This window comes from Empidonax traillii, unplaced genomic scaffold, assembly GCF_003031625.1.
Source record: "Empidonax traillii isolate 1590-97213 ecotype Southwest subspecies unplaced genomic scaffold, ASM303162v1 scaffold176:size2985712, whole genome shotgun sequence".
Classification (NCBI taxonomy): Eukaryota; Metazoa; Chordata; class Aves; order Passeriformes; family Tyrannidae; genus Empidonax; species Empidonax traillii.
The window spans coordinates 2,913,827-2,939,135 of NW_020955369.1; the positions used below are offsets into that span (position 1 = coordinate 2,913,827).

Sequence of the window (25,309 nt, forward strand, 5' to 3'; positions counted from 1 at the left end):
ACAGCAGTCATTGCAATGAACCTGAATTTCTTGGGAAATACATATTCTCTAGAAGGAGGAAACAGGTGGGAGGAGGTCCATGATAGGCTTGGAGGGTTTGAGAAGGTCATTTCATTTTCTGTGTCTTTGCAGAATTTGTTCTGACATGCTTAGAAATCTCTGCTAGGCATGAGAACTGTCTGCTGACAGCAAGAACACAGAAAATCCGCCTGTGCCAAGAATTCATACACAAATGAGGGACAAGAGGGCTGGAGGGCAAGTGGTGTTCCTTAACGGTTCACATACCTTGGCTGCTTAATTTAAACCTGGCCAGCGTCCCACAATGTGCATGTTCCTTGGGCAGAGCCCACATGTCCTCACCTCCTAAGGCCCATTCCCCATGCCAACCAAATACATGAATACCCCCCTACTCACTGATGCTGTGGCAAAGCCTGGGCTTTCTCAAATGATCCATGTTCAGGGGTCTCAAGTTTCAAAGTCTGTTTCTCCATGGGTCCTCTGTGAGGTCACTCTTACAGTGAGTGAGGATTAGAGCAGCCCTTACTGCTGTCCCATTACTTTCCCAAGCATGGAAGGGCTCTCCTGTTGTGTGCCATACACAGGTTTTTAGGGTGGAACGTCAGAGGCGTAGACAGGTTGTGCAACTCAGCATTAGCACATGGAGACAAATCAAGACTGCACAGGGTCATAGGGTGGTTTTGACAGACTGGGACAAGGTGATTGACACATTCTGGCTATCAGTCAATTCCATATGGCCGAGGGAGGACACTTTCAACCTTAATCATTCCCAAGCCTTAGCTTTCCTGTAGAAGGAACCAAACCGTGTGAATCACAGCTCCCCTGAATGCAAACGAACACACACAAGCGTTAAGAGTTGCTCAGTGACTTGGGATATGGTTTGAACACAGTAATGTGTGCTCTGCCATCAGGACAGAAAGCCTGCGCTGCTACTACTCCTCATTTCTGAAGCACCCTCATCTGGACACTACTGACCTGCTTCACTCAGATGCCAGGTCTCAGTGGCTGCTCCTGCAGCTGGTTAGTTCAAACAGAGCTAAAAATCAGGCCCCAGCCTTTTGTTACTTTTCTGTGAAAAGAAACTAAGTCTTTGTGCCTGTGATGGACATTATATCACATCTATCACCATCATATTTGAGAGCAGTCCCTTGCTGGCTATCCTCCAGGGAAGGCACTTCTTAAAATACTATTGGCAATAACCTTAGACTTTAGAAAGTGCAAATGTATAAGAAATGGAAAGAGAAAGCCACTCGTGTGGTGAAAAAACACTTCAGAGAAAAATGAATACAGCAAAGCCAAGGAACTTGCATACTTTTAAAGAAATCTCTCTGTATTTTACCTAAGTGCTTTGCTTCCTAAGTTTGCTCTCATCTCTAACACAAGAGGTGAATGACTGGCATTGTTCTTTATATCAGCACATTAAAATAAAATGTAACTTACTAAAGAGCTCCTCTTTAAGCCTCTCTGTGGTAAAAATATACAGAAAATACTTATTTTACTTCCTTGTCAATGTTTCAAGCTATGTGGCTGTTTAAAGACAACGATGAAGTATCAGAAGGACATAAAAGACTATATTAGTTATTAGCTCTGCGCCACTCAATTAATGCTACGTACATGCCTAAAGGACATCTACCTATCTTTGTTCTGCTTTTTTTTTTTTTTGACAAAATGTGTTAGCAACCTTTGCTCTTTTTAAATTTGTTAAGCAAAACATGCTTTGTAACCTAGAAAGAGCTTCTATCTGGGGCTTTGGAGGGGTTGCTTTTTTTATTTTGCTTTCAGAGGGGAGGAAAAGCCATCATCAGTGGAAGTGGTTTTGTCACAAGAGTGACTTTGCCAGCTATGGCTTCATTTCATTAAAGAAAAACAATGGGAAAATTAACTGGTTTGAATTTAATTTGTGGACATATTTAAAACTTAGTTAAGGGATTAGAAGTGTTGTGTGTTGTGAAAAGCATGAAGACTGTGGCCAGATGGGACGGGCCCTACAGGTCTGTACTGAGGTCTGTGAAAGATGAGGGCTGAGTGTCCAGCAGAACAGGACCTGTGCACGAGAGCAGCTGTACATCCTCTGACATAGCTTTAACATGACAGTGAATGTGTGCTTGCTATAACACTGGATTGTCCTGTGAGACAGACCAACCACCTACAGTTCTTGCATAAACATAGTCTCTGCGACACCGAAATTTCATGTTTTACTCCAGCAAAAGACCTGAATCTTGCCCAACTGGCAGAGAGATTAGACATTATTTGACAAAAATAAACAAATTTGTGTGAGTCATGATTCAACAATATAAGATCCCAGATAACAGGTTTAGCTACTGTACAGTACTTCATACTTTCAAAATTGAGAACAGGGGATCATTTAATTAAAACCTATTCAACTGAAAATCCTATTTATCTGAAACAAATGTTTGTCCTATCTATAATATCAACAAACTATTCACATGAGCAACTAGCAATAAACAACAGAAAGATGCACAATGAATGTCAATTAACACAATTTGCTATCAAATAAACTTGCAGTTTATGTATACAGCTTTAGTACTGTCCTGTGTATCCATTATAAAGGTCAATTAACCTCAATTGCAGCTAGTCAGCTTGTTCTAAAACAAAATCAGCATAAGATACCTTTCTCTTTTTTTAAATCAGCATCTCAGCAATTCAGTTGCCTGGCACTGAAGAACTTCTAAATTGCTAAAAGTCTTTGCTAAAAGTTTTATGTTAGGAAATGTCAAAAAAAAAAAAAAAAAAAGACAGTGAGATTGGCTGAAATTGTCAAGGTGTCACAGTGTGCCTGCATAAAGCTTTTAAAAATATTCATTATTCAGCACATAATCATGGATTCAGAACAACAAAGAGCTTTGGTATGTGTGTGCCTCAAAGGATGAAAATCTTCCTAAGTAAAGCTTTCGATGCATACACTAATCCAAGACTACACTAACAAATCTCTTGAAATGGAAATCCTTGCTGAAAATGGCCTGTGTGCTTTAAACATTATCAAAAGGGTTTTTTTCCCCTCTCCCCTTTGGCTGCAGAATGTCAGCATTTATGGTAAAAGTCAATCAGGTGCTCACTTGTTCTGCTTAATCAGGAAGAAGTGGTACCACGTGAGCACTGGGAGCTCTCATCTGGAATTGCACAAGCATCACTAACTCAAAGGACCATCAATGTTGTAGAAAGCAAAGGCAAGTGGATAGAAGTCTGACATATTGGTCTGTGAGAAAGGCATATCCATAATACTTTAAATTAGTATATTTGCAATCATGCTCAAAAATATGTGTGGATCACTGGACTTAGGGAAACACTGTTTTCTCAGATGCTAATCATTACATCATTAATAAAAAACACACAGACACACAAAAAAACCCCACAAAATCAAACCAAACCAAAATCCAAACCAAACAAAAACCCAAAGAACCAATATGGATTATTGATCACTTTGCAGGACGTCCTCCAGTGGCCATTCTAGCCACTGACCACACTGACCATTGATTTGGGCTTATATCCAATCTGTCAGTGTTTAAGAGGTTGTTTAATTCTTAAAAAATAATGGGAAAAGGGGTGGTTGAAATCACAATTCTGGCCCCGCCAGAATCTTCTACAGTCTTTTTGAAGCTGATGATAGTTTCAAAACTACTACAGTGGTGTATTGTCTCCTTAGAAAAGAAAACATATGAGACTGTACAAAGACCTAGGGGGGAAAAAAAGATTGAGTTCTCGGCGTGTACTAACACACCTTCCTTCTCAGAAGGTTAACAGGGGTTCTGTGCCTTCTGTGTCCTTTATGAACTTTGTCTTTGCCTCAGGCAGACAGTGTTCAGTGCCACAGTGCAATTTTTTCCAGCATTATTGCTGCTGAGGCTCATGGAATATGAAAAAATAAAAAAGCTAAACCTTGAGAACATAATTATATCAGACATAAACCTGTAGGAAAATGCTTTGTTTTCAGGGTAAAATTCACCTGTGCCTCTAAGGCCTATGAAATACTTGCTTACAATTGTAGTCTGAAAACTGCAGTCTCTTTTCTACATTAGACTATCCTGACTCACTGCTTTATCCTACTTCAGTGCTTAATTCTTCCTAAAGGTGATCTTTGCTTACCACTCCACTGCTCTAGCAAACATCAAACTGCATTACACTGTTTAACTTACCAGGATTGCAGTAGTAAAAAGAACAACTAGCACCCATAAAAAGGTAAGAGTCACATCCCTGGCTGATGGGTATGTGCTTCCAAAATTCAGCCACAAACATGAACACAGTTCATGCCTACAGAGGCAGAAAAAAAGAATTTGCTTTTCATTTTTTCACGTTGCTAAAAGAAGCCCTCCTAAAAACAAGTCAGTCTCTGAATCTTAGCATTATGGTTCCAGCATGAGATAGGGTGAAAACAATATGCTTGGCTTGTCTAGCTAACAATGAGTGGCTGATCTGTATGGACCAGACTAGAATCTTCTGCTAATCTTTAGGTTACACATAAAAACAGAAAATGTGCAGGTATTGATCCAGGGTATGCAGAGATGCTGCAGTTCCTTCAACTGAAAAAAATAAAAAATATTTGCTATGGTTTCTTACTACTTGAAAAACTTTGCAATCAAACAGATCTGTACTCCTGTAAGAACTACTTGCACCTCATAAATCATGGTTTGGTCTGGTAACAGAATAAGAAATAGACCATCTGAGTCAGCCAGCTTGGTGTAAGGTGATACCTCCTAAAAGGCATCCTGAACATCATCAGGGTCTTGTGAAACAACATTTTGATTAGCTAAGTGAAAATGAATCACAAATGTTGGCATACAGCTATGCTATCATTTTATTCAAAGAATGATCAATCAGTAGTAGAATGATGAAACATTAAACAGAAAGATCAATTCAAGACATTATATTCTTACAAGTCTCCTAGATCCTCTACTCAAGATCTGATAGTTTCCACAAGACTTATCAGACATGGATGATAATTATAAAGATATGGTAATTGAGGGCATTAAATCAAGCGTGTGAGCTAGATCTGCTGTCACAGCAAGAACTTCTTCGCTGAGAACTGGCAGAGAAGGATTTTCTTCCCCCTCGACTGGCACAGCAGGATCCTCATCCAGCCACTGGCACAGTAACAGGTTCCACTTTAAATCTACCCTATCCACACCCTGTTGAAGTAATTCAGTTAATTGCATGCGTCAGTCTTTGGAGAAATCTTTCATACTGCTAGTTATGTCCTTGGATGAGTAGGGTAGCAATCAAACACTGAGGGGGCACACTGCTGCCTGCTAGACCTGGAATCACAGAGCCAAGAGTCCACTTAAGCACCAAGCAACCAGGCAGCCCACAAGATCAACTAAGCTTTTAAATGCTATAAATTAGTCAAGAAGGGATGTGCTGTAAGCATAAATGTGTGAACCACGGTGCACAGCACTATAGAGGGGGGAAAGCCAGCCAGAGCATGACTCGACAATTTAAAGGATTTGATACTAACATTAGTTTATTAAATTTCTTTTTTTTTTTTTGCTTTAGGGGGGGAAAAAAGAAAAAGGAAAGAAAGAAAGACCGAGTAAAACCAAAAGAATTGCATTGAAGCCCAGACAACACATTCACCCAGACAGATGAGACAGAGTTCTTCTACAGACTGTGCCAATATTGACTTCCACATAAAGGCCTATTTTTTTATAGAAAAGGTTAACCTTCCACAATTTACTTACTCATGAAATATAAGGTGAACAGAGACACTAATGCAAATGATCCAGTATATTAAAAAATGCATTGAGCCAGGAAACATTCAAAGTTCTGTTATAAATTATCTTTTAAGGTCTGGAATAGCAGACATAGTGGCTGTGCCAAACCCTATTAACTGGAATAGATGGATTTAGAAGGAATCTTCTTTTAGGGTTGGTCTCTTAAAGATATAAGGGTTTTCTGTCCCACTCATCCTTTAAAGATTATTTTTAAAAAAGGGTTACAGATAGCAAATCACTTTGTTAGGAGCTGAGTAGCAAAGTAGATACAGGCAACTGGAAGTATATATTTCAAAGGAACAAGGTATAATAACTGCTGTTTGATCCCTTCATATCCTATCCCAAAAAAGTTATAAGGGTGGGGGAGAAAAGGGATAAGTTGGCTTGGTCAGCTTTTGATATGAACTGAAAATGTTAGGCTGTGGTGTTCTCCTTCCTTGCTGCCCCCAGAGAGCAGTGAGAGCAGTAACCAAAGACAACCAGCAGATCTTAATAATAAAGTTTTTGTGCTTCTCTCTCCAGCCTGGGACACCAGAGAGACAAATTCACACCCTCCTCCTTTATTTTTACTACTATTCCACTGAGTCAGAGAATTTGTGGTAATGCTGGGAGTTTGAAAGAACAGGAGCCTATGAAGAAATTCCCCCAAATTTCCCACTGATGGGGAGCCGAAAGGCCCTTAGGTGTTAGGTCCTAACTTAAGGCTTGATTGCACGAAATAGCCCATTTGGGGCAGGAATACTGTGCCAGGTCTCTGTGCAGACAATTTTATTCTGCTGTAATATAGCAATTCTTTCCTCTTTATGACAAATCTAGGGTTGTGGGAGAAGGTTTTGTACAGATCAGTTTCAATTAAGCCCCAATTACAAAGCCCTTGCACACATTTCTTGGTGGAGGCATATTTTTGCTAGGTAGAAAATTGCTAAACTCAAGAATCAGGGAGCTTAGAGATAGGATGAATCCCTTTCCCTATGGGGAATACTGTCCCTTAGTATTTAGGTTTACAACTTGACAATATTTGATGAGATGAACGGAAAGGTTTTTATACAGAGTAGGACAGTCTTTAAAATGAATTATATTTTTCCTTTAAACATGAGTAATGTGCTAGCTGCTGAGAATTAAAAGGGAAGAAAATAGAAACATAAAAAAAAAATGTCTTTCCTTGGGTACGAGATCTGATGTAGAGATATTTGCTATGTAAGCTGTGCTGAAAACCCTGTAATGCTTTGGAGGGACCACAGTGGTCTGGCTTACCTGCTGTGATTGAGGCACAACAGGGTTAGTGTTGAGACAGCACGAGAAATTCCCCAGGAAAAGGATTTCCTCTGGCAGGTGTATTGACCCTGGGTAACAAGAAATGCCAAAGAGATGCTGGATTTGAGAAGAGGTTTGAAGAGATCTTGGTTCAACGTACCCTCCTTCAGTCAGTTTATGTGAATCCAGTGTTGCATACCTTTGCAAAGCCAAAAGAGACAGCAGACTATGCTGTCAGCTGGGTTTGGGTTTCACAGTTCTTCGCTCAATATGTGAAGCTTTTGTGAGGGCCATTCAAGTTCAGCAGTCAAGCATGGAGCAACCCAGACACCATGTCCTCACATGTTCAGGCACTCTTCACAATCTGCAGTATTGTAATACTGTGTAAAGTACTACTCCGAGCCAAAGCTGGTCTCTCCTACACCTGCCAGAAGGTAAATTGGCAGTAGTGATTTTTACAGCTACACTTTCTCATTCATTTTAAAGTCGGTTAGTAACTTACAGGCTTCCTTTATTAGAAAGAAAAGTGCTTGTGTGGGATCTGCCTGATGTGCTCTCACTATCTGACATTTAATCATTCTTTTTAATTTAAGCAAAAGAGATAACTCCTCTTGTGTCTAGTCTCTTCAGGAGGTGACTTACTTCCTGTGTAATTTCACTTCAAGCGGCATGAAAAACAACTATGCTGTTCATCTCCTCCTGCCTCCTCATTTTTAGCTCTAAGGTATAGAGCTTGGTACTGTTGCACATTATGCCAGAGGTCTATTAAGCAGCATACTGGTGCACCGATCTGGAAAAATGTAGCAGGCAATGATGCTGGCTGCATTCAGCACGAGCCTCGTAAATCCCGGGCACATTCCCTGCATCGCTTCAGAGGTGCCGAGGTGAAAGAGAGGAGCTGTGCTGTACCTGCATGCACGACTGATTGCCAGCACCGAAATGTCCCCTCAGAGTGCGCCGCTGCTCCTTGGCCACCTTTGCTCCAAGGAGGCATGTCAGCAAGGGAGGCAAGAGACAAGAAAGGGAAAGAAGGGCGCAGGGGATGTGCCCAGGTTATACCATCTGTATTCCTTGGGACACACTGTTAGATGTTACATGTCAGAGCAGCTCTCCGGCTTCCCCGGTCTGGCCGTGGGCTGGCAGCCAGACACGGAGTTAGGAAGTCATAAGCAGTTTCCTCACTCTGCTTCAACAAACGTGGACTCAGCAAAGCTGAATCTCTGGCCCAGCGCCTTTGCTGAACACAGAGCCTGAGATGCTGGTGTATTTTTACCACTCACATTCTCTCTCGAAGTCTGAGACAGGAACTTTTATGCAGAATTCATTCACTGAGTTTTAATTCTTCGCAGGCAAAACAGTGTGTCAGCAGGTATGGTCTCGCTCCCTGAAAAAGTAACCATCTGCAGGAGCTCTTCCAGTCAGAGGGTCTCCAGGGCTGACACCAAGCTCTGCAAAGTCAAAGGGGGTGTTTGAAAGAAAGGGCTCTGGATTCAGCTCCAAAGCCTGTCAAACATTTTATGTATGTCACATGGCACTCCTTGGAAAGTATCACTGTCCCTGTATTAGGGACATAAACTGTAATGTAAAGAGACAAATTTTGCTGAAGGCTCCTAAGCAAAACTGTGGTGGTTGATGTTACAAGAAATATCCTGTGTTTGCCTGCGTTCTCCTTGGATCATGCACCTCTCAGAGTATCAGCACCTCAGCTCTCACTGGTGTGAGCTGGCACAGAATTTGGAAACAACCTCTCAGTTTCTATCTGCAAGGGAGCTTCAAAACAATGCCTGCCTGTCACCAGCAGTGAGCCACCAGCTGTGAAGCCAGGCTGCCCTTGCATTGCCCATGCTGCTGGACAACCTCACCCCTCAAACCTTTCACACCAAAGATCCAGAAAACATCAGGAATGATGCTCCAGCAAACCATTTGTGGTATGGGCATGAAAACCAAAAAAAAACCCCTTGCCTTGATAACGGTTTCTGAATTAAGATAAATACATCCTCCATGTGCTGAGTGTGACTGAAAAAATTAACGTGCTCTTCCTCCTCTGACCCTGATATTTCCTTCACCAGCGTGCTGGCAGCCACCTACTACCCTCCAGACCTCTCCATCCTTCCCAGCCATGGGAGGCTCCCTGTGCAGGTCTCCAGAGCAGCAGTGCACTGGGAAAACCAAGCTGAGAAGCTTGACTCCCAGCAGGCCAGAAGGGCAATGATGAATCCTCACTAAAAATGCCGGAGTGCATCTCACCCAAAGGCGGGTTGTCTGTCAGTGCTGTGATGTGGGTCTGCAGGAGTCAACCTGGGATAGGCACTCGGTTTTACCTGAGAGCAACATCGAACTGTGTGGACATGTGGGGAGACAGCAGTGGCATTTCCAGCCTCGTGCCTGCCTGAATGGGACAGTCAAGCTGGAACTATCCCCCCAAGGAGGGTCTCCTGGGGGCGGGGGGCAGCTCTGGATTATGACCACAGTGGTCTCCCTTCATTACTGGTACATGGGGAAAGAATCCCAGCTGCGGGGGCCACCGTGGGCATCGGGTGGGACACGTGTGAGGGGAAGGTGTGGGAGGTCACAGGCCCTGGGCAGGCGTGGGGAAGGGGAGGGAAAGGTTGGAGTGCAGTGGCTTGTGTCAAGGAGAACCTGTGGGTGAGCTCCTGGAGCTCCCCCAGACCTCACAGCTCAGCTGCCCGGTGCTCCACCATGCTGGAAGTGCCTCCCATTTGGTAAGGGGAGTTAATTCATTTGGTTTTGCCCTAAAAACGTTGCATTAGAAAGCTCCTGTTTTCTGCAGGGTTACAAAGGATAACAAATGGATGAAGAGGCCAGGGGACCGAGCTCTGGCAGACGAGGCGAGAGCCATGCTGAGGAATACCTCATGTTAAACAAGCAAGATAATTATTCTGCTCTACTTAGCACCGGCTAGGCCTCATTCGGAGAATGGCATTCATTTTGGGGCACTGCATTTTAAAACAGACAGAGAAATTGGAGAGAGTTCAGAGGAGAGCAACAAAAATGATTTAAGAGTTAGTAAATAAGACCTCTGAGAAAAGGTTACGAGAGCAGGGGCTGCTCAGCCTGGAGGAAAGAGGACTGAGGGGAAGCATTACTGTCTACAAATATACAAAGGGCTGTTATGGAGAGGACGTAGACCAATTATTCTCATTAGAGAACAAGGACAGAACAAGAAGTAATGGGTTTAAGATGCAGCAAGGGGGAATTTCGATTAAATATTAGGTAAATGTTGTAACTATTGGAAAACTTAGGCAGTGAAACAAGTTTATGGTAAAGTTTGCAAAATCACCTCTACCAGAGAAATGTGTGGCTGAGACGAAAGTGCCGTCTATCAGGGCTAGGCTAAGACTAAGGAAATACAGAACCTTTCTTCATTGCACAGAGTTGTTCCTGAGCCCCTCAAAGGCAGACAACAAGGGCTCCTAATAAACAGAAAGCTACCAATTCAGCAGAAAGTGAAGGGTTTGTGTATACACACATGAATGTGCATGTATATGAATACTGCTGAAATTAACACTATGCAACACAAGAAATGCCATCAGTAGTCACTGATAAGTAGTCTTTATTTTTATCCCATGTTTTGTCCCAAAACACCGTGCCTCCATATCAGTGTTTCTCCAACACTAAGGCAGTCATGACTGGGACATCAGTAAAACCTTACATAAATTTCAGGGTTCTGGTTCTACATTAGTTTTCTCAGAGGATGGTGAGCTTGGCAGGAAGCTCACAGCGCCTGATTTACAACCAAAAGAATAATGTGGATGTGCCACAGATAGACAACTGTGCTACTGACATGGATGCTCCTGCGACAGCTCCATCATTTCACCCCGCTGCCTAGTTCAGATACAACTGCACAACAAAACCAGGTCCCTCCTACTCAATGGGTACCTTAACTGCAAGTCAGAAAACAACAAAGGCACAAGCAGGGAACCGCAAGTAATTGAAGCACTGTGTCACTCCTACTGCTACGTGCAGTTTTAGAACACTGCAGAGCCTGAGAAATGCAACTTTCTTGCTATGAAAATAGAGTACAAACAGAAATACCTGTATCTGAAACTCAAATAATACCTTAAATTTAGGTTATCCCTACCATTTCTGGGAAGCCCTAAATGCTTTGAAAATCAATACGAGCAACTGTCAGAAGTTTAACAACTATCAATACAATTGGTGAAATTTTTTTAAAACATCAATTTCACCTTTTGTCATTAAAAGAATATCCAACCCAAACCAAAAAGGCTCCCATGCTAGGTCTACTCTGAATCTTCAAAAGCTATTCTGATAATTTTGAAAAATTTGGACTACATAAGACGATGGTAACGTACCACTGAGCCTAGAGCGAGGGTTTATGCTGAAGTCATAAATTTATTCGGAACGGAAAAAAAAATGGGGCAGAGCTATCATGAGCAAAGTGTTAGTCCAACTGTGAAACACTGAAAAGGGTGACAGTGTAGCCAAGTGCAAGCACAAACTAGTTAATTGCTACTATACTGTAGTCATTGGGAAACACTCCTCTCCTTGCTGTAGGTCAGTGCTCTGGAGAGGTTATCATCCCTGACCAAGCTCTTTGTAACATTTTTTGAGGCTATCATAAAGGCAAGAACGAAGCATGTGCTGATAAAGAACTGATTTGAAATGTCAGCCTTATGGAAGAAGGTGCCAGCATAGCTAGCTGGATTTATTTTTTTTTTTTTTGCCCCTCAAATACAAGAGGATTAAAACCTTCCTGGTCAGGAAGAAAACCCTGAGGAAAAGAAGCCAAAAGTCTGGCAGGGCTATGAACCTCATAGCCATAGCAATAATTTTGCAAATGACTAATAATAAGGAGTCGATAATCCAAAGGATGATCTCTGAAGTGAAGAGCACCAAATTACTTCGGGGAGAAAATCAATTACCTCCATTTGTGGCTGCACAGCCTACAATATGCAAATACACAGAAATTACCATAGTCTCAGAAACCTGAATATCAACTTAAAAGGGAAAAATCCAAGGAATTCAACAAGAATCGCTCAAAAAATACCATCTCCATGAATACTTTATTGACACAGCTGCAATGTTATTGTAATATTCTTCATCACAAAGGCTGACAGCCATCTAGAGGTGTCAGCATCTATGAAAGAGATGCTGCACTGTGGTGAAAGCGGAACGGGGTGACTGGGTCTGGAAGGCAGTACAGAAATCAAATTATCATCAAATATTGTGGGCAGATTTTAAACATTTTTCTCTTGCTGAGTGGTGTCTTACTCCATAACTGGGTCACTGAAATTAATGGAACTACTTGCAAGTAAAACAGTACTCAATTTGCCCTAGAGCATCAGAGTCTGACCCACAGTACATATTCAAATGTCACCTTGTATTTTAATGCATCTCAGACTTGAGGGGGTTTAAAAATTATTATTAATTTAGAAATAGATTCCTTATTGGGATCAGACTCTTTTTTTCACTAGAAGCACAAATGTCTTTAGAGGAGATGTCTGAACATTTGGCCACTTGTTACTAAAAATCCCATTTCCATGCCTGCGTAATCCACATTCCCTGAAGGTTTTGAGAGCAAGAAGCTTATTGTTGATGAAAAGGGAGAAGAGAAGCCTAAGGGCTGCTTGGGAACTCCAGATGGACGGAGGCCTCCAAGGGGAGGGTGCATTCCTCAAGCATCTGCTGGTGAGCCAGGAAGAAGACTGTATGGGGCAGACCTCATTTACATAGCAGTTAAGCATCATCGGGTTTAGGCACTTTGGTTAAAACGCATTTAACCTTTGGATTTAAGGATAAAATACTATTATCCCTATTGGGGGATAACTGACAAAAGGACTGTGTCAATTGTGCTTGGAACGATGAGTCTCCCTAATTACAAGCACCGCCTCCACGACCACACTAGGGAAACCTCTGAAAAGACTGGGAAAAAAAAAGAAGACAAGAAAAGTTTCATCCAGAACAGCTTATTTAGGAGCAAGGATTTTTCTCAGCCTCAGCATATCCCTGGTATTTTCTAAAAATGGGAACAGAATGGTGTCACTTCTGAGATGTCAAAAAGAGCTGAAAGTACTTGGACTCAAGCCATGGAGAGACAGCAACCCAGCTGAGGGACATGGATAAGGACCTCCTAACCTTATTACATGATATGAGAGAAGGGACAGACGCTCCTCTCAGTGTTAAGAAAAAAAGGAAAGCAAAGCAGTGGGAGATCTTTGTGCCACATAGGTGAATTTTTCTAGCTCTGGCCAAAAATTCTTAGACTTAACAGAGAAGACGGGAAAAGTAATTGCGAACTGCCTCACAACTTACATCTGTGAGAGACTGGGGTTAAGACTTCACTTGGAGGAGAAAGTCTCACCTAGTACAATTTCACTGTTCCTCAAGCTTATTCTGTGACCCCTTTTACACCTGCTCTTCAGAAACATGTGGGGCTGATAAACACCTCCATAGATAACTTCATTTAGTGTCCCAAGCTGCTGGGATGAAGTACTAAGTGGAAGTTATTTAAATATTCTTTATTTTAAAAGGCAACTCCTAAACCCTGAACATAGACCTCATTAACACCTGTAGTACTTCGCTGAAAACATGGTGATGTGTAAGAAGCTGCAAACTTGTCCAGTATAAGGTCCACTGAAGTATATGTACTACACAGACCACATGCCATGAAATCAGATTGCCTCCAAGGATCGTTTTGGTCAGCCATGAAGTTCTGGTCTTTCAGACACCCTCTCTGCTGGAGTGTTGCTGCTGAGTTAATTTTCAATCCTGAAATAAACTGACACTGCACCACAATATTTGGCCTTTTGTATGACAGATCTCATCAAGAATTCAGTTCACCAAATCTTGACAAGAATTTTTCTTTTCAAGTAACAGAGGAATTATGTATATATATATTTAAAGATAACATGGTAGTCGGTTGCCTTAGTAACAGGATCTTTCAGCCATTGTATTTAGTATTTACTCAGCACTGGAAATGTACACTGTATTGAGAAGAAATGCTGTATTTTTATTAGGTTACCCCTGTGTATATGCCCATCAGCAGCAAATTCATGCTGTGTAGTTTGACTTTCCATTTCTGAGTTATGTGAAACCTCTGAGAGCACGCAGAAGTGAAACCAGGGCACCTGGTGCAATGTATTTTTGTTACAAGTGTTTTGAGAGAAAAAAACCACTGTTGGGAGAGTTTAAAGCACTGCACTAAAGATATTCCTTGTCTCTCAATAATATCTCCAGCAGCAGAATAGCATAAAAGCATTTCTATTTCATGATTTCATATTCTACTAAAAAAAAAAAATCCACAGAAAATAGTTATGAGAGAGGATATTTGTACTGTGCCAGTTTCCAAAACTGCATTAATGTGCACTACAAATTAACAAGCACTGTTAAATTCTGTCTTACTTCACATTTAGGGGGTGGGGAAATGTATGTTTAAAGTGCTATTCCAAAGCCTGCTTCAGTCTAGGAGAAGCAAGGCACCAGTTACAGCCGAGCCAATTAAAATGTGGGAGAAATTAAGTGGAATAGATCCACTTAATTTTGGGACGAGCCAGGATGCCAGAAAGTTCATCTCTCTTCTTCTGCAAGCATGCCATGGGATTTTTCATCCTCCCAGCAAGACACCAGGGCTGCCTTCAGATGCTGAGTACAAACCCACCTCCTCCAGCTGCCCAGCACGTCCTGCGGGGAGCGGGGCTGGCTGGGGACAGAGTGCCACCTACCGCGGCACCGAGTCCTTCCTCCGGGGATGCGCAGAGCCGGGCCTCGCCCTACTCCAAAACAACAGGCAAAAACCCCACAAACCCACTCGGCTTTGATGGATTTCGTTTCAAGACCCAAGCAGTGAAGCAGGCCCTTCCACTCGGCTGGCCAGGGCTGACGGGATCACAGCTTGCACCAGCAGTGCAAGAGCACACTGCCCAGGACCTTACAGTCCCAAATGTGCAGGGCTGATGCTGGAGAAGGTTTAAGTCCCTGAACTAACCCAGCAGTCTGTTCCTTGTCATAGTCTGCACATCACCTCTTGCTCATAAGGTAACCCGGCTACTGCACCGACAAGAAATCCGCTCCTGGGCTGCTCTCTCTCATTATAATTTAAGACAGTGTAAAACATTTCTGTATTATGTCAGTTTAATATCTGATATTGCCTCTGGCACAGTGTTATATCATACCCTTACAGGATGATGGACTCCAGTCTAATATGGCTTTTCCTTCTCTAACTACTGAGATCCTCTATCCATTTTGCCATTCAGACGGAACAGAGCCCGCTCAGATAGACAAGCAGAATGTTATAGTCACATAGAATAACCTAAATGAAATTGCAGGCAAACCATTTATTCTATATTGAAAAATAAAAGCTGGAAAATAGACATTCAAAAGGCGTAACAGTGGTGAGAGCAGGTTGAACCCACCAGTTCGGCTGCTTAAAGCACTATCCAACAAATCCAGGCTTTTTCTTTCACCATGAACAGCCTTCTCCCCAGTCCCAATTTTCTCAATTCTGTTTAACACTAAATATTGTTGCATAGATGGGTTTGGAATTGACTTTTTGGTTAACTGCTGAAAGACTGTGCTCCCAGATGGCATTAGTGGACTCTGCACTTCCCCCAGAGGGACACGTGGTTCACTATTTTCCGTGTGTAGGGCTCTGCTGGTGCTCCCTGACCTGGAAAAGCCAGTGATGCCACACAGCGTGGGTACAAGGGAGGCTACAAAGCACCCAGCTGGGTGGAAGTCACCAGCTGGAGGAAGAGAGATGCGGATCTGTTTCCCAACAGAAATCACTTCCTTCAAGTCAGTCTCAATGGTTGCGTGTGAAAAGAAAAGTGCTTTTTCCCCCTGCTTCTATTGCCATCCTTGAGTATAGGATAGAGAAAGCTTCTTGTTTGTGTCAAAAGTGGAGGGCAAAAAAGATAGATAATACACATTGTTTAAAAATGGCATAGAGATGGCAAGCTGATTTTCCTGACGGGCCCTCCGTGAATTATCTCATTATCTCAGGCTGCAAACTAAACTGCATTTTTCACAGGACTGCCTTTTACAGGAAGAGTTCTGCAACTGTTTATCACATATTTGAGCTAAAAATCTATCAATCTGAACTGAAAAAAAAAAAAAAAAGATGAGTTCTGAGAAGTGGGGAAAGGTTAATAAAGCTTTTTGTCTTATATGTATATAAAAAAAGCTTTACTTGTCTGTCCTGGTCAGCTTTTAGGGCCATGCGATTCAAAACTAAAATATATGAAAGTCACATTGAAAGAGGCTTTTCCATAGAATTCTCAACCATACACAGAAATCAGAAAGAAGAAACATAATGGCAGTAAATTACTAGCCCTCAGTGACTGCAGATAACAGTCAACTCAGTGTTATGATATGAGAGATCTACTGTACAAAATCAAATTACCAAAGAGGTTTAACTATTTGGCTCCCAATCACAAACCCCTTGGAACTCTCTGGACATCCCATATTTTCCACATATTGAGCCAGAATGTGTAATCCAGCTTCAAAAAACTGCAAATTAGTAATCATGTCCACACACAATATGATATCCAAAGATTGTTTTGCTTTAAATTATTGTGAGAGGAACAAGGATGCTGACATATTTAAATTTGGTTTATTCATTAACACTGAAACTGAAAAACCTTTATTCATGATTTGGTTTTGTTTTATTTTGCTGAGATGGATATTGCAGGCTTTGTAAATGTGTGGCATCTGTATCTATCCTACAGTTCTTCTGTCATACCCAACTGCTTCTGAAGTGAAGGCGTGGAAGATGGTTACTGCAGTAAACGGCAGACAGAGAAGGACAGGTAGTATGTTATATCGTTCCTTGGATCCTTTTCAGCAAAGTGAGGGTAAAGTATTGACGTTATATGATATGAACTGAACCTTCATCTCCTTGTGAGAGAGGGGACAGCTACAGTGAGAGTAAACAGGTATGAAAAAAAAAATAAAAAGGAATGAGTTTGTTGTTCCAGCAGCTGACACTCTCAAGGTCCTTAGGAAAGGGGAAATCTGAAAGAATCGACATCTGTCAGCTCTGCTCACTTTGGGCCTGACTGACAGCAAGAAAAGAGCTATTATACTGAGATGGGAAACATTTGGGGCTTCTCCAGAACATATGAAGAGATGCATTCTCTGTCCCAAAAATTCAGCACAAATTAATATACTTCCACTACGTCTTTCTGAGACTGTGAAATCCCTCCCTCACACTGAGGTTTAATTGTAATTATGGGCACTGTGGGAGCACCTCAGCATGCCAACAGCACCAGCGCTCTTTGTGCCATGTGCTATGAAAAGAAAAAAAAAAAAAAGCAGCCCTGCCCAATGAGACTGTTTGCACACAGTCAGAAATGTTTCTTAGAACCACGACATAAACATACTGTTGCATTTTTATCAGTATTTTGTATTCGGTAAAAATATTCTGAAGCTTAAGGGCTCAGTGCCCACAAATCTGCTGGCACGCAGATTTCACATATCTTGTAAAGTCTACAACTGTGCTGGGCTGTGCATAAGCAATAGCTGATTTTTCAAGCACTTGCATAGCTGAGCAGCAGGACCGAGCCAAAAGCATGGCAATGAATTATTTGCTGCACGAAGGTATTGATACAGTCCAGCAGACCTACACGCAGCACAATCATTCAAGAAAGAGAGACAAAGCTGGCATCGGGCTTTTATTTTATTGTGATTGCACAGAAAGACTAATTTATGCTTCTGTGGATGGATCATCTTCTCTAGCAGTGCATACTTCTTCTGGAATGGGTCTAACTTTACAGTATCTGCTTCCAACAAACTTCTCTCCAGGCGAAACAGACACTTGCTACTCACACGACAGTACATGCAGGAGTGATGCTGAGAAAAGAAGACATTCTGTGGCCAACATCTTTGCTTGTCTTGTAAGGGTAATCTGACTAATGTCGGAATGATTCCATCAATATTGTCAGAAATAGGTTTAAGAGCCCTCCAGGTACATTGCAAGCCTTGGCACAGGGAACAACTAATGTGAAGTGGATGCCAATTGACCAGAGGTTCTGGGAAGGTACAAAGCAACACTAAGGACCTTGACTTAGGCTGATGATGACACAGTTTTCTTCTTCTGTGTTCTCAACATTTCTCTCCCTGTTTCAGACTGACCAGAGTATGAAAGAAGCAGGGTGGGATGTGCTGTCAAGAGCTATTGGTTTCACATATACCACACTCAGAAATTAAAATGAGTTTGTATAATGCTGGATGATCTTGCTCATGTCTTCATTGCATTTGAACTACATATCCATTAAACTGAAGTATGCTGGCTATTTATACAATAATTGCAACTCTGGTTCCTGCAGGACAGATATGTACTCTAAAGATCACTTGCAAATGCCACTACCACTTTGCCCAAACAGCAATTATAAATAAGGACACGCCTATCCCATTAGATCTTTGCTGCTCCTCCTCAATACAGATTCCTGTCCATAAAACAACGGAAGAAGGCTGATGCTGTTGTGAGCTCTCTGAAATGGTGCTTGAGACATCTTGCTTTAAACTGTATTGGCCCTCCAGGCTTGTTATCTATTCTGGAGTCACTGATATTCTGTGTTCCTCTGCTTCACGCTGTGTAAAGAGGAATACATGTTCTAAACTATTATTTCTCCTGTATACTTGGATTAGAAATAATTTGGGCCAGAGACTAGGAAAATAATCATAGCATAGTTGCTCCTGAAGTACCCTAAGACTAATTCGAAGTGATAACTGAAACAGATCTTCTGTGACAGTCAAAAGATTCACCGTGAAGGCCCAAAAGTTCTTATCTAGTGCACAAACCCACTGAAGTACTGTAGGTGATACCTACAGGAAAAGGACAAATGTAAAATACATACTCTGATACTTCATCCTCTGTACTCCACAAAAAAAGAACAGCAGGACTTTTTTCTATCCAAACATGTCACAAAACCTCCTTTTCTTGGGGAGCTCGCTGTTAAGGAAGCCACATTTGAGCGCATTCTTCTGTTTGTCCTTTTGTTGTCATTTATAACAGACAAAATTGATAAGCCTGACTGACATCTGTATGGATTTCATATGCACAGCAACAACGGGAATGAGAAAATGGCCTCCTGGGAGACTGCTGGGACTCTTGTTCATTATCATTATCACTGTCATGATTCGTGCAGATGATGAGACTCCCAGCCATCCCACCCTCCTTGTGCTACAGCTTGCACTCTGCAGCACCTTGTACGACGAAGTGCTGCAAACAGTTGTACCAGCAATCAGTTTTCCTGTCACCCCCCACAGCACCATTCTCCCTGATTCCACAGAGGGCACCCGAGACGAGCAGAAGGTGGATGATGTGTTCCAGACATCAGCACAAGTCCAAGCCAAGACAGGATTCAGCCCCACTAACCCAGGCTGCCGTGGCTGGGGAGAATTCAGCCAATCTCACAGCTGCCATTTGGCCTTGCAACACCTACCCAACCTCACTGTGGTGAAGCAGGAAGAGAAAATCTCAGCTGCCAGGCTAGCAAGTGCCAAAATGCTTTGTCTCTTCAATACAAGTTCTGGGTTATTATTATTATTATTACTATTCATACCACAGAAATCTGTATCAGCACGCAAACCAACTGAAATTCAAGTAGAAAAGCGGTAGAGACACCTGTGAAAATCTCATTTCTCTTCCAGACTGTTTTTCCTGGACACCTATTGGGTTACATTATACTGGTATCACTGCAACTGTATTCATGAAAGGGGAAATAATAATTTCATTGTTAACCTCGAAATTATTTCATGGAGGTTCAGTGAAATGGGTATGTTAAAGCAATTAAATAAACTGTAATGAAAAATGAGGCACCATTTTCATGACTTACGCCTTTACAAGACTTTGGATAACTATTGCAAAAGGTTAATATGCTTTATATGAATCTGCAGGTATCTCTCATACACTTACAGCGTTCTGGAGAAGCATTGCTGCATGGCAGAGACATCTGCTGGGAGCTTCTCACACTCCTCTTACTTCTTGTGCTCTCTGGGGCTGCAGATCCCGGGAACAGCCCCAAGCTGCTCCTGCTGCCTCCTGCTGGGGAGTGGGTCTCTGGCTAATGAAGAATTCAGCACACACCTGCCTGGTAATGGCCAGTCAGCCACTCAACGGGAGCCAGAAATCTTTAGGCTATGTGCTGGAATTTAAATGGAAACTTTTGCATCTAAATTGAAGGTTATACTCCTTTTCCAGCTGCCTGACATTGAGCTGTCTGTCAGAGGAAGGCTGGGCACAGCCGAAATCCTTCCCTTTCCCAACAGTATACAGTAAAGGAAGATCAATGTTTTTTAATTAGGGAAAGAAACTATCAGTGAACCCTTTAATTTTGACAATGTGATTGCACTAAGGCTAAGAACATACTATTACATAAGTTAAAAAATGAAAATGAGGTTTCAGGTTTAGGCATCTTCTAAATTCCTAGCACCAATCACCTCCCTTATCAGACCTTGACTCCACTCTCCACCTCCAAAGTGGATCCAAATCCCTCTCTCCCTTCCTCCTTTGCAGTGGGAAAGCACAGTTTGATCACACTGGGTTGCTGGGATCACACTGTGCTTTGACCATATCCCAGCACCCTGTGTTTCACTTTAGACACCGGCTTTAAGATGATTGAGACGGTGCAGAAAGCATTCACTGAGTAAACTCTAGAAAGAGGAAGTCCAGTTTTGTATAACAGCAGGAAAGAGGATGTTTTGCAAACTCAATTCCCTTTCCTCCAAGTGTGAGGATAGAGCCGATGCAAAGCATCCTACAAAATGAAAACAAGCTGTATTTGATTCCACGCACACCGAATGCTTGAACTGTGTTTAGCACATCACAGGTCTGCAGTTTGAGCAACACTCCCCAGTGTAGCAGGATTTTTCCTGCAGACACCAGTTCACATCTGATGGGAAACCGTTTTAAAACCAGCCTCTCTGCTCTTGCATTGTCAGAACAACTCTCTCCCTCAAGCTACTTGCAGACAAAAACATGTTTACCTCCACCTATCAAAGCACCAGGGGAAAAGAACAGCCCCTTGAAGGAAATTAAGCCCTGAAAACCGTTTGAAATGTTATAAACAGCTTACTACCAGAGTGAACAGATGCACTAAGCAGGATAAACAAGCATTTGGCTGAGACCCTCCGAGGGAGTCAGCTGCACGCCCCCGTTACACTCAAGCCAGTGGCAGGCGAGTGTTGAGGGCCTGGTGGGTGATGGCCAAGGGCCAGTGGATGTGGCATAGCTGGCACAGCCCAGGTATCCAAGCCAGCAGGCAGCAGAGGCTGCTCAGACTATCAGCCAGCATCACTGCAGCACCTCTCTCACCCTCACTCAGCTTTATCACGGAGGTTGGCTTTTTCAAAGCATTTTTTTGGGTCTGAACTTGCACTGCCTACCCTCAGGCGAGGATGCTCAACATGGCTGTATGTGCCTTGCCTGCTGTTACAGGGAAGTGGGTAAAGCACATTGTTTCAGGAAAAAAGACCAGCCTTCCACTGTCTGCCCTTAACCACGTTTATGCTTTCCCCATGAGGTAGTCTGCGGGGCAGGGGCTACCCATAGCTTTCCCCTCCCAGTCAAATAAGCCTCCCCTTCTATTGACCAATGAATATTCAATTATTCTGTGCGAAATCAAGCCATTTTCTCCAGAAACGCTGAATGTTCCCTTCTGATCCTGAACAACCCCGGGTGGGTGTAGCACTCCCTCAGATAACAGAGGAAAATAGAAACAGGTCTCACTCTCATGAATGAAAGCTCTGTGAGGGTGGGTAAAAGAAGCTGACGCAGAAGACACTATGGTAATACCCAAGAACACAAGGACAAGCTCACTAGGATTAATTCTGCTAATTGTGCAGATGCAAGAGAAGTCTGACATCTCTGTGTAGAGTCCAGGAGCATCCATGAGCAGGTCCTAACAGGTCACTGAGAAGATGTGGGGGGAAAAAAAAAAATTAGGCACTTCTGGAATTCATCTAAGCCTAGGTACTGAAGACCAAATGTTGCCTGCAAGGGACTACAGGGTATGTATCCTGGACTGAGCCTTCAAACTACATGAAAGCCCAAAACAGATGCGGGGAAGTCAGTGGCTTCTGAAGAAGCTTCTGCTGCAGGGCAGAAAGCCTGCTGAGATGCTCTCCTTGATTTGACTCCCAGGCAGGTGGCCCGTGCTGTGTAATCCTGCAGGGAACAGCCAGAGGCCTCCAGGGAATCAGTCAGGTGGGGAGGCCTTGACTGACATGCTGAATTCATTAAGCAGCTTTCCTTTGGAGAAACAGAATGGAACTATATAGGAAAGGGCATTTGAATTCTGTCCTTCAGTTGGGATCAAGTGATCCCGATGTCTTTCAGAGGTTTAACCTCAAGGACAGAACCCAAAGCCTACCCTAAGCTTTAGAAAAGTAAGAAATCTCTGAAATGAGGCTTTGTATTAGTATTTTTTTAAAAAAATCCCTACCTTTCTGCACTCTGTTATGTGATATTTCAGATGCCTGCTATGTCTTAAAAAAGCTTGCTACTAAATATCAAAATTATGAGCAAAATCCAGTTTGATTGTATGCCCTGTTTATACTAAACTTTTTTTTCTGATCACCACAGAGAGTTGCACAAAACACAAAGTGCCTGCTCATGAGTTATATGAGTCAATAAATACTGCAAACAATGTTTACAAGTTTCCCCTCACTTGAGAATAAGCATAATTACAATGGTCTCAGCTTCAAGAAACATGATTAGAGTATCCAACTCTTACATATGGAATAGAAATTAGTTACCTATGTAATTAGAGAACAGTCAGATCATGAGTCATTAAGGAGCCTGAATGGCTTAACCTCCTCTTCCCTTACCACGGAGTTTCCACCTTCTCATGCCGAGAATGAAGCACATCAGTATAACTGTGTTAACCCTAAGTGGAGGATGCATACCTTTTACCCTGTTAAGTTAAAGTGGTGCCACTTTTTTTTTCTAATAAAAAGCACGTATCTTAAACTACATTAAATTAATGTCTGCCTGAAACAGAAACCTGATACAGAACAGCCTGAAAATCCTTTACTGCTTATGAGAGCAGAGCATAGGAGAGAGGCAGCTGACAAGAGGAAAACCTATATTGTACTTGACATCTTGGAGTGATTACCACTTCTGCTCCTCCAGGAGGCATTTGAGGAGCAGGTTGCACCTGCATTCTCCTTATGTGTCTAAATGTCAGGTGGGCAAGAAGGAAATCTTCCCTCACCATTGACACAAAGAAGTAAAAACTGCCATGGCTGTCTCACTGTTGAACCATTGCATGTGGATTAATTAGCATAGGAAATAAGAGAATAATTTAACCAATAGGAGGTAGAATACAAATTAATAAGAGAACTAGGTAACTTGAAGCCAATGACCTGTGATGTCTTTGTTTGCTAAATGTATATATATATAAAGTTTTGAGAATCAGATCTGAAATAGGAATGTCAGCGTGGGAGGATGACTGGGGCTAAAAAGATAATGGTTTGGAAACCATACGGGAAAATATGTTTGCAACTCCCTGGCTGGAGCTCCGTCAGCACACCCGACCTCCCCCACACAGTACAATCCAAGGGGGAATAATTGGAGGGTGGAGCAGAGTGGAGACACCGCGGCCAGGCTCTGTCAAAACCCGTGAAGAGGAGGGAACTTTCTATCTGATAAGCTGCACAGCAGCTGAAAACCAAGGGAAATAAAGGAAGATGTCCTGCTGTTGAGTCAGCAACCGTGGCAAAATCCCTCGCCTTGGACTGACACATGTACCCATCCCAAGGGTATCTCAGGCACTACACTGAGATATCCATCCCCAATGTACAACCATTTCTGACTGAGAATGCATGGCTTAAGTCACTCAACCTCCACCTAAACGTAAAGAAATAGTATAAAAGTAAGTTAAGAATGGGAAGAATTTAGGGAAGACTCCATCACAGCTTCTGAGATCAGTCAACAGAGTTGAACCTCTCTTATCCCTTATAGGGACACCTATTGGGTAGGAACTGTGCTCTGTGTGTGCTGAAAGGTTATCTCAAGCTAACTTTTAGGGATTATATTGCCTTGAATATGTTTTTTGCAGTCACTGTCACCAGCAATGCTCGAACCTTAACCTGTCACAATGCCATTAATAAACAGTTATTGCATAAAACGTTAATCTGATTCCTTTAGGGGTGCTGGCAGTAGGTAAAGGTGAGGACACCCGGGTGAGGTCTCTGGTCGCTAGTTCAGCGGAAGCACCGCCGATGCAGTGAAGGGTTCCCATGACAGGGTGGGACGGACCGGTCACTCACTGACTGATCACACACGAAGGGTCTGAACAAATTCCTCTTCCCCCCCCCCCCCCCCCCCCCTTTCAGTCAGGAAAATAACAACGCCTGTTTTAGCCGTGTTTATTAACGGGTTGCTGTGTTTACAGCGCCACACCCGCGGTCTCTGCCGCCGCCCACCGGCGGGAGGGTGCCAGGGCAACATGGTGGCGGGGGAGCAGAACTACCGCTCCCAGCAGCCCCACCGAAGATGCACATGCGCTGTCCCCCACCGCTCGCCCCGCCCCTGCTAACAGGTGACGCCTATTGGCCGGTACCCGCCGGAACCGGCGGCGCCGCGCTGCACCTTGGGAGTTGTGGTTTTCTCTCCCCGCTGTAGAGCGGTGTGAGAAGGGCGGGCGGGGCGCGCGTACTACCGATCCCGGCGTGCCCCGCGCGGCCCGGAAGCAGCCGTCAGCGGCCGCGGGCAACCATGGCGGGGCAGATGGCGGTGCTGGGTGAGGCGGGGATGCGTTTGGGGGGTTCGTGGGGGATTCGATGGGGCTCTCGCGTCTCCCTGCCCGCCGTATCGCCCCGGGCTGCCTCTCCGGGGCAGTACGGGCTTGCCGTGCTCGGTGCGTTCAGTTGCGTCCAGTTCTGGGCTCCTCGGTGCGGGAGGGACGCGGAGCTCCTGGAACGGGTCCAGCTCCTGGAGGGGACGAAGGTGATTAAGGGACTGGAGGAAAGGCTGAGGGAGCTGTCTCTGTTCAGCCTGCAGAAGAGACGACTGGGAGGAGACCTCACCAAGGTCTGTCGGTGTCTGCAGGGAGGTGTCAGGGGATGGACCAGGTTCTGCTCGGTGGTGCCGAGCCATAGGACAAGAGGCAGCGGGAGAAGCTGATGCACAGGAAGGTCCACCCGAGCACTGGAACACATCACCGTGTGCTCTGGGATGACCCTCCTGAGCAGGGAGCTTGGACTGGGTGACCCACTGTGGTCCCTTCCAGCCTGACCCGTTCTGGGATTCTGCAAAAGCCAAAGTGCTCGGTGGTGCATGGCTCAGAAATTCACAGCCCAGGCCAAACCAGGGCGTTCTGACGGGT

The 25,309-nt window shown here is 43.4% G+C and overlaps 1 protein-coding gene across 1 annotated transcript in view; it reads left to right on the top strand.

Annotated features, from left to right (window-relative positions):
• The first annotated feature begins 24,618 nt into the window (after positions 1–24,618).
• HSPA13 (heat shock protein family A (Hsp70) member 13) overlaps positions 24,619–25,309 on the top strand; it is a 7,195-nt gene continuing 6,504 nt past the window's right edge. The window contains exon 1 of the mRNA XM_027886028.1: positions 24,619–24,724. Coding sequence (XP_027741829.1) covers positions 24,700–24,724 — 25 coding nt within the window. The 5' untranslated portion in view covers positions 24,619–24,699. The remainder of the gene's footprint in view (positions 24,725–25,309) is intronic.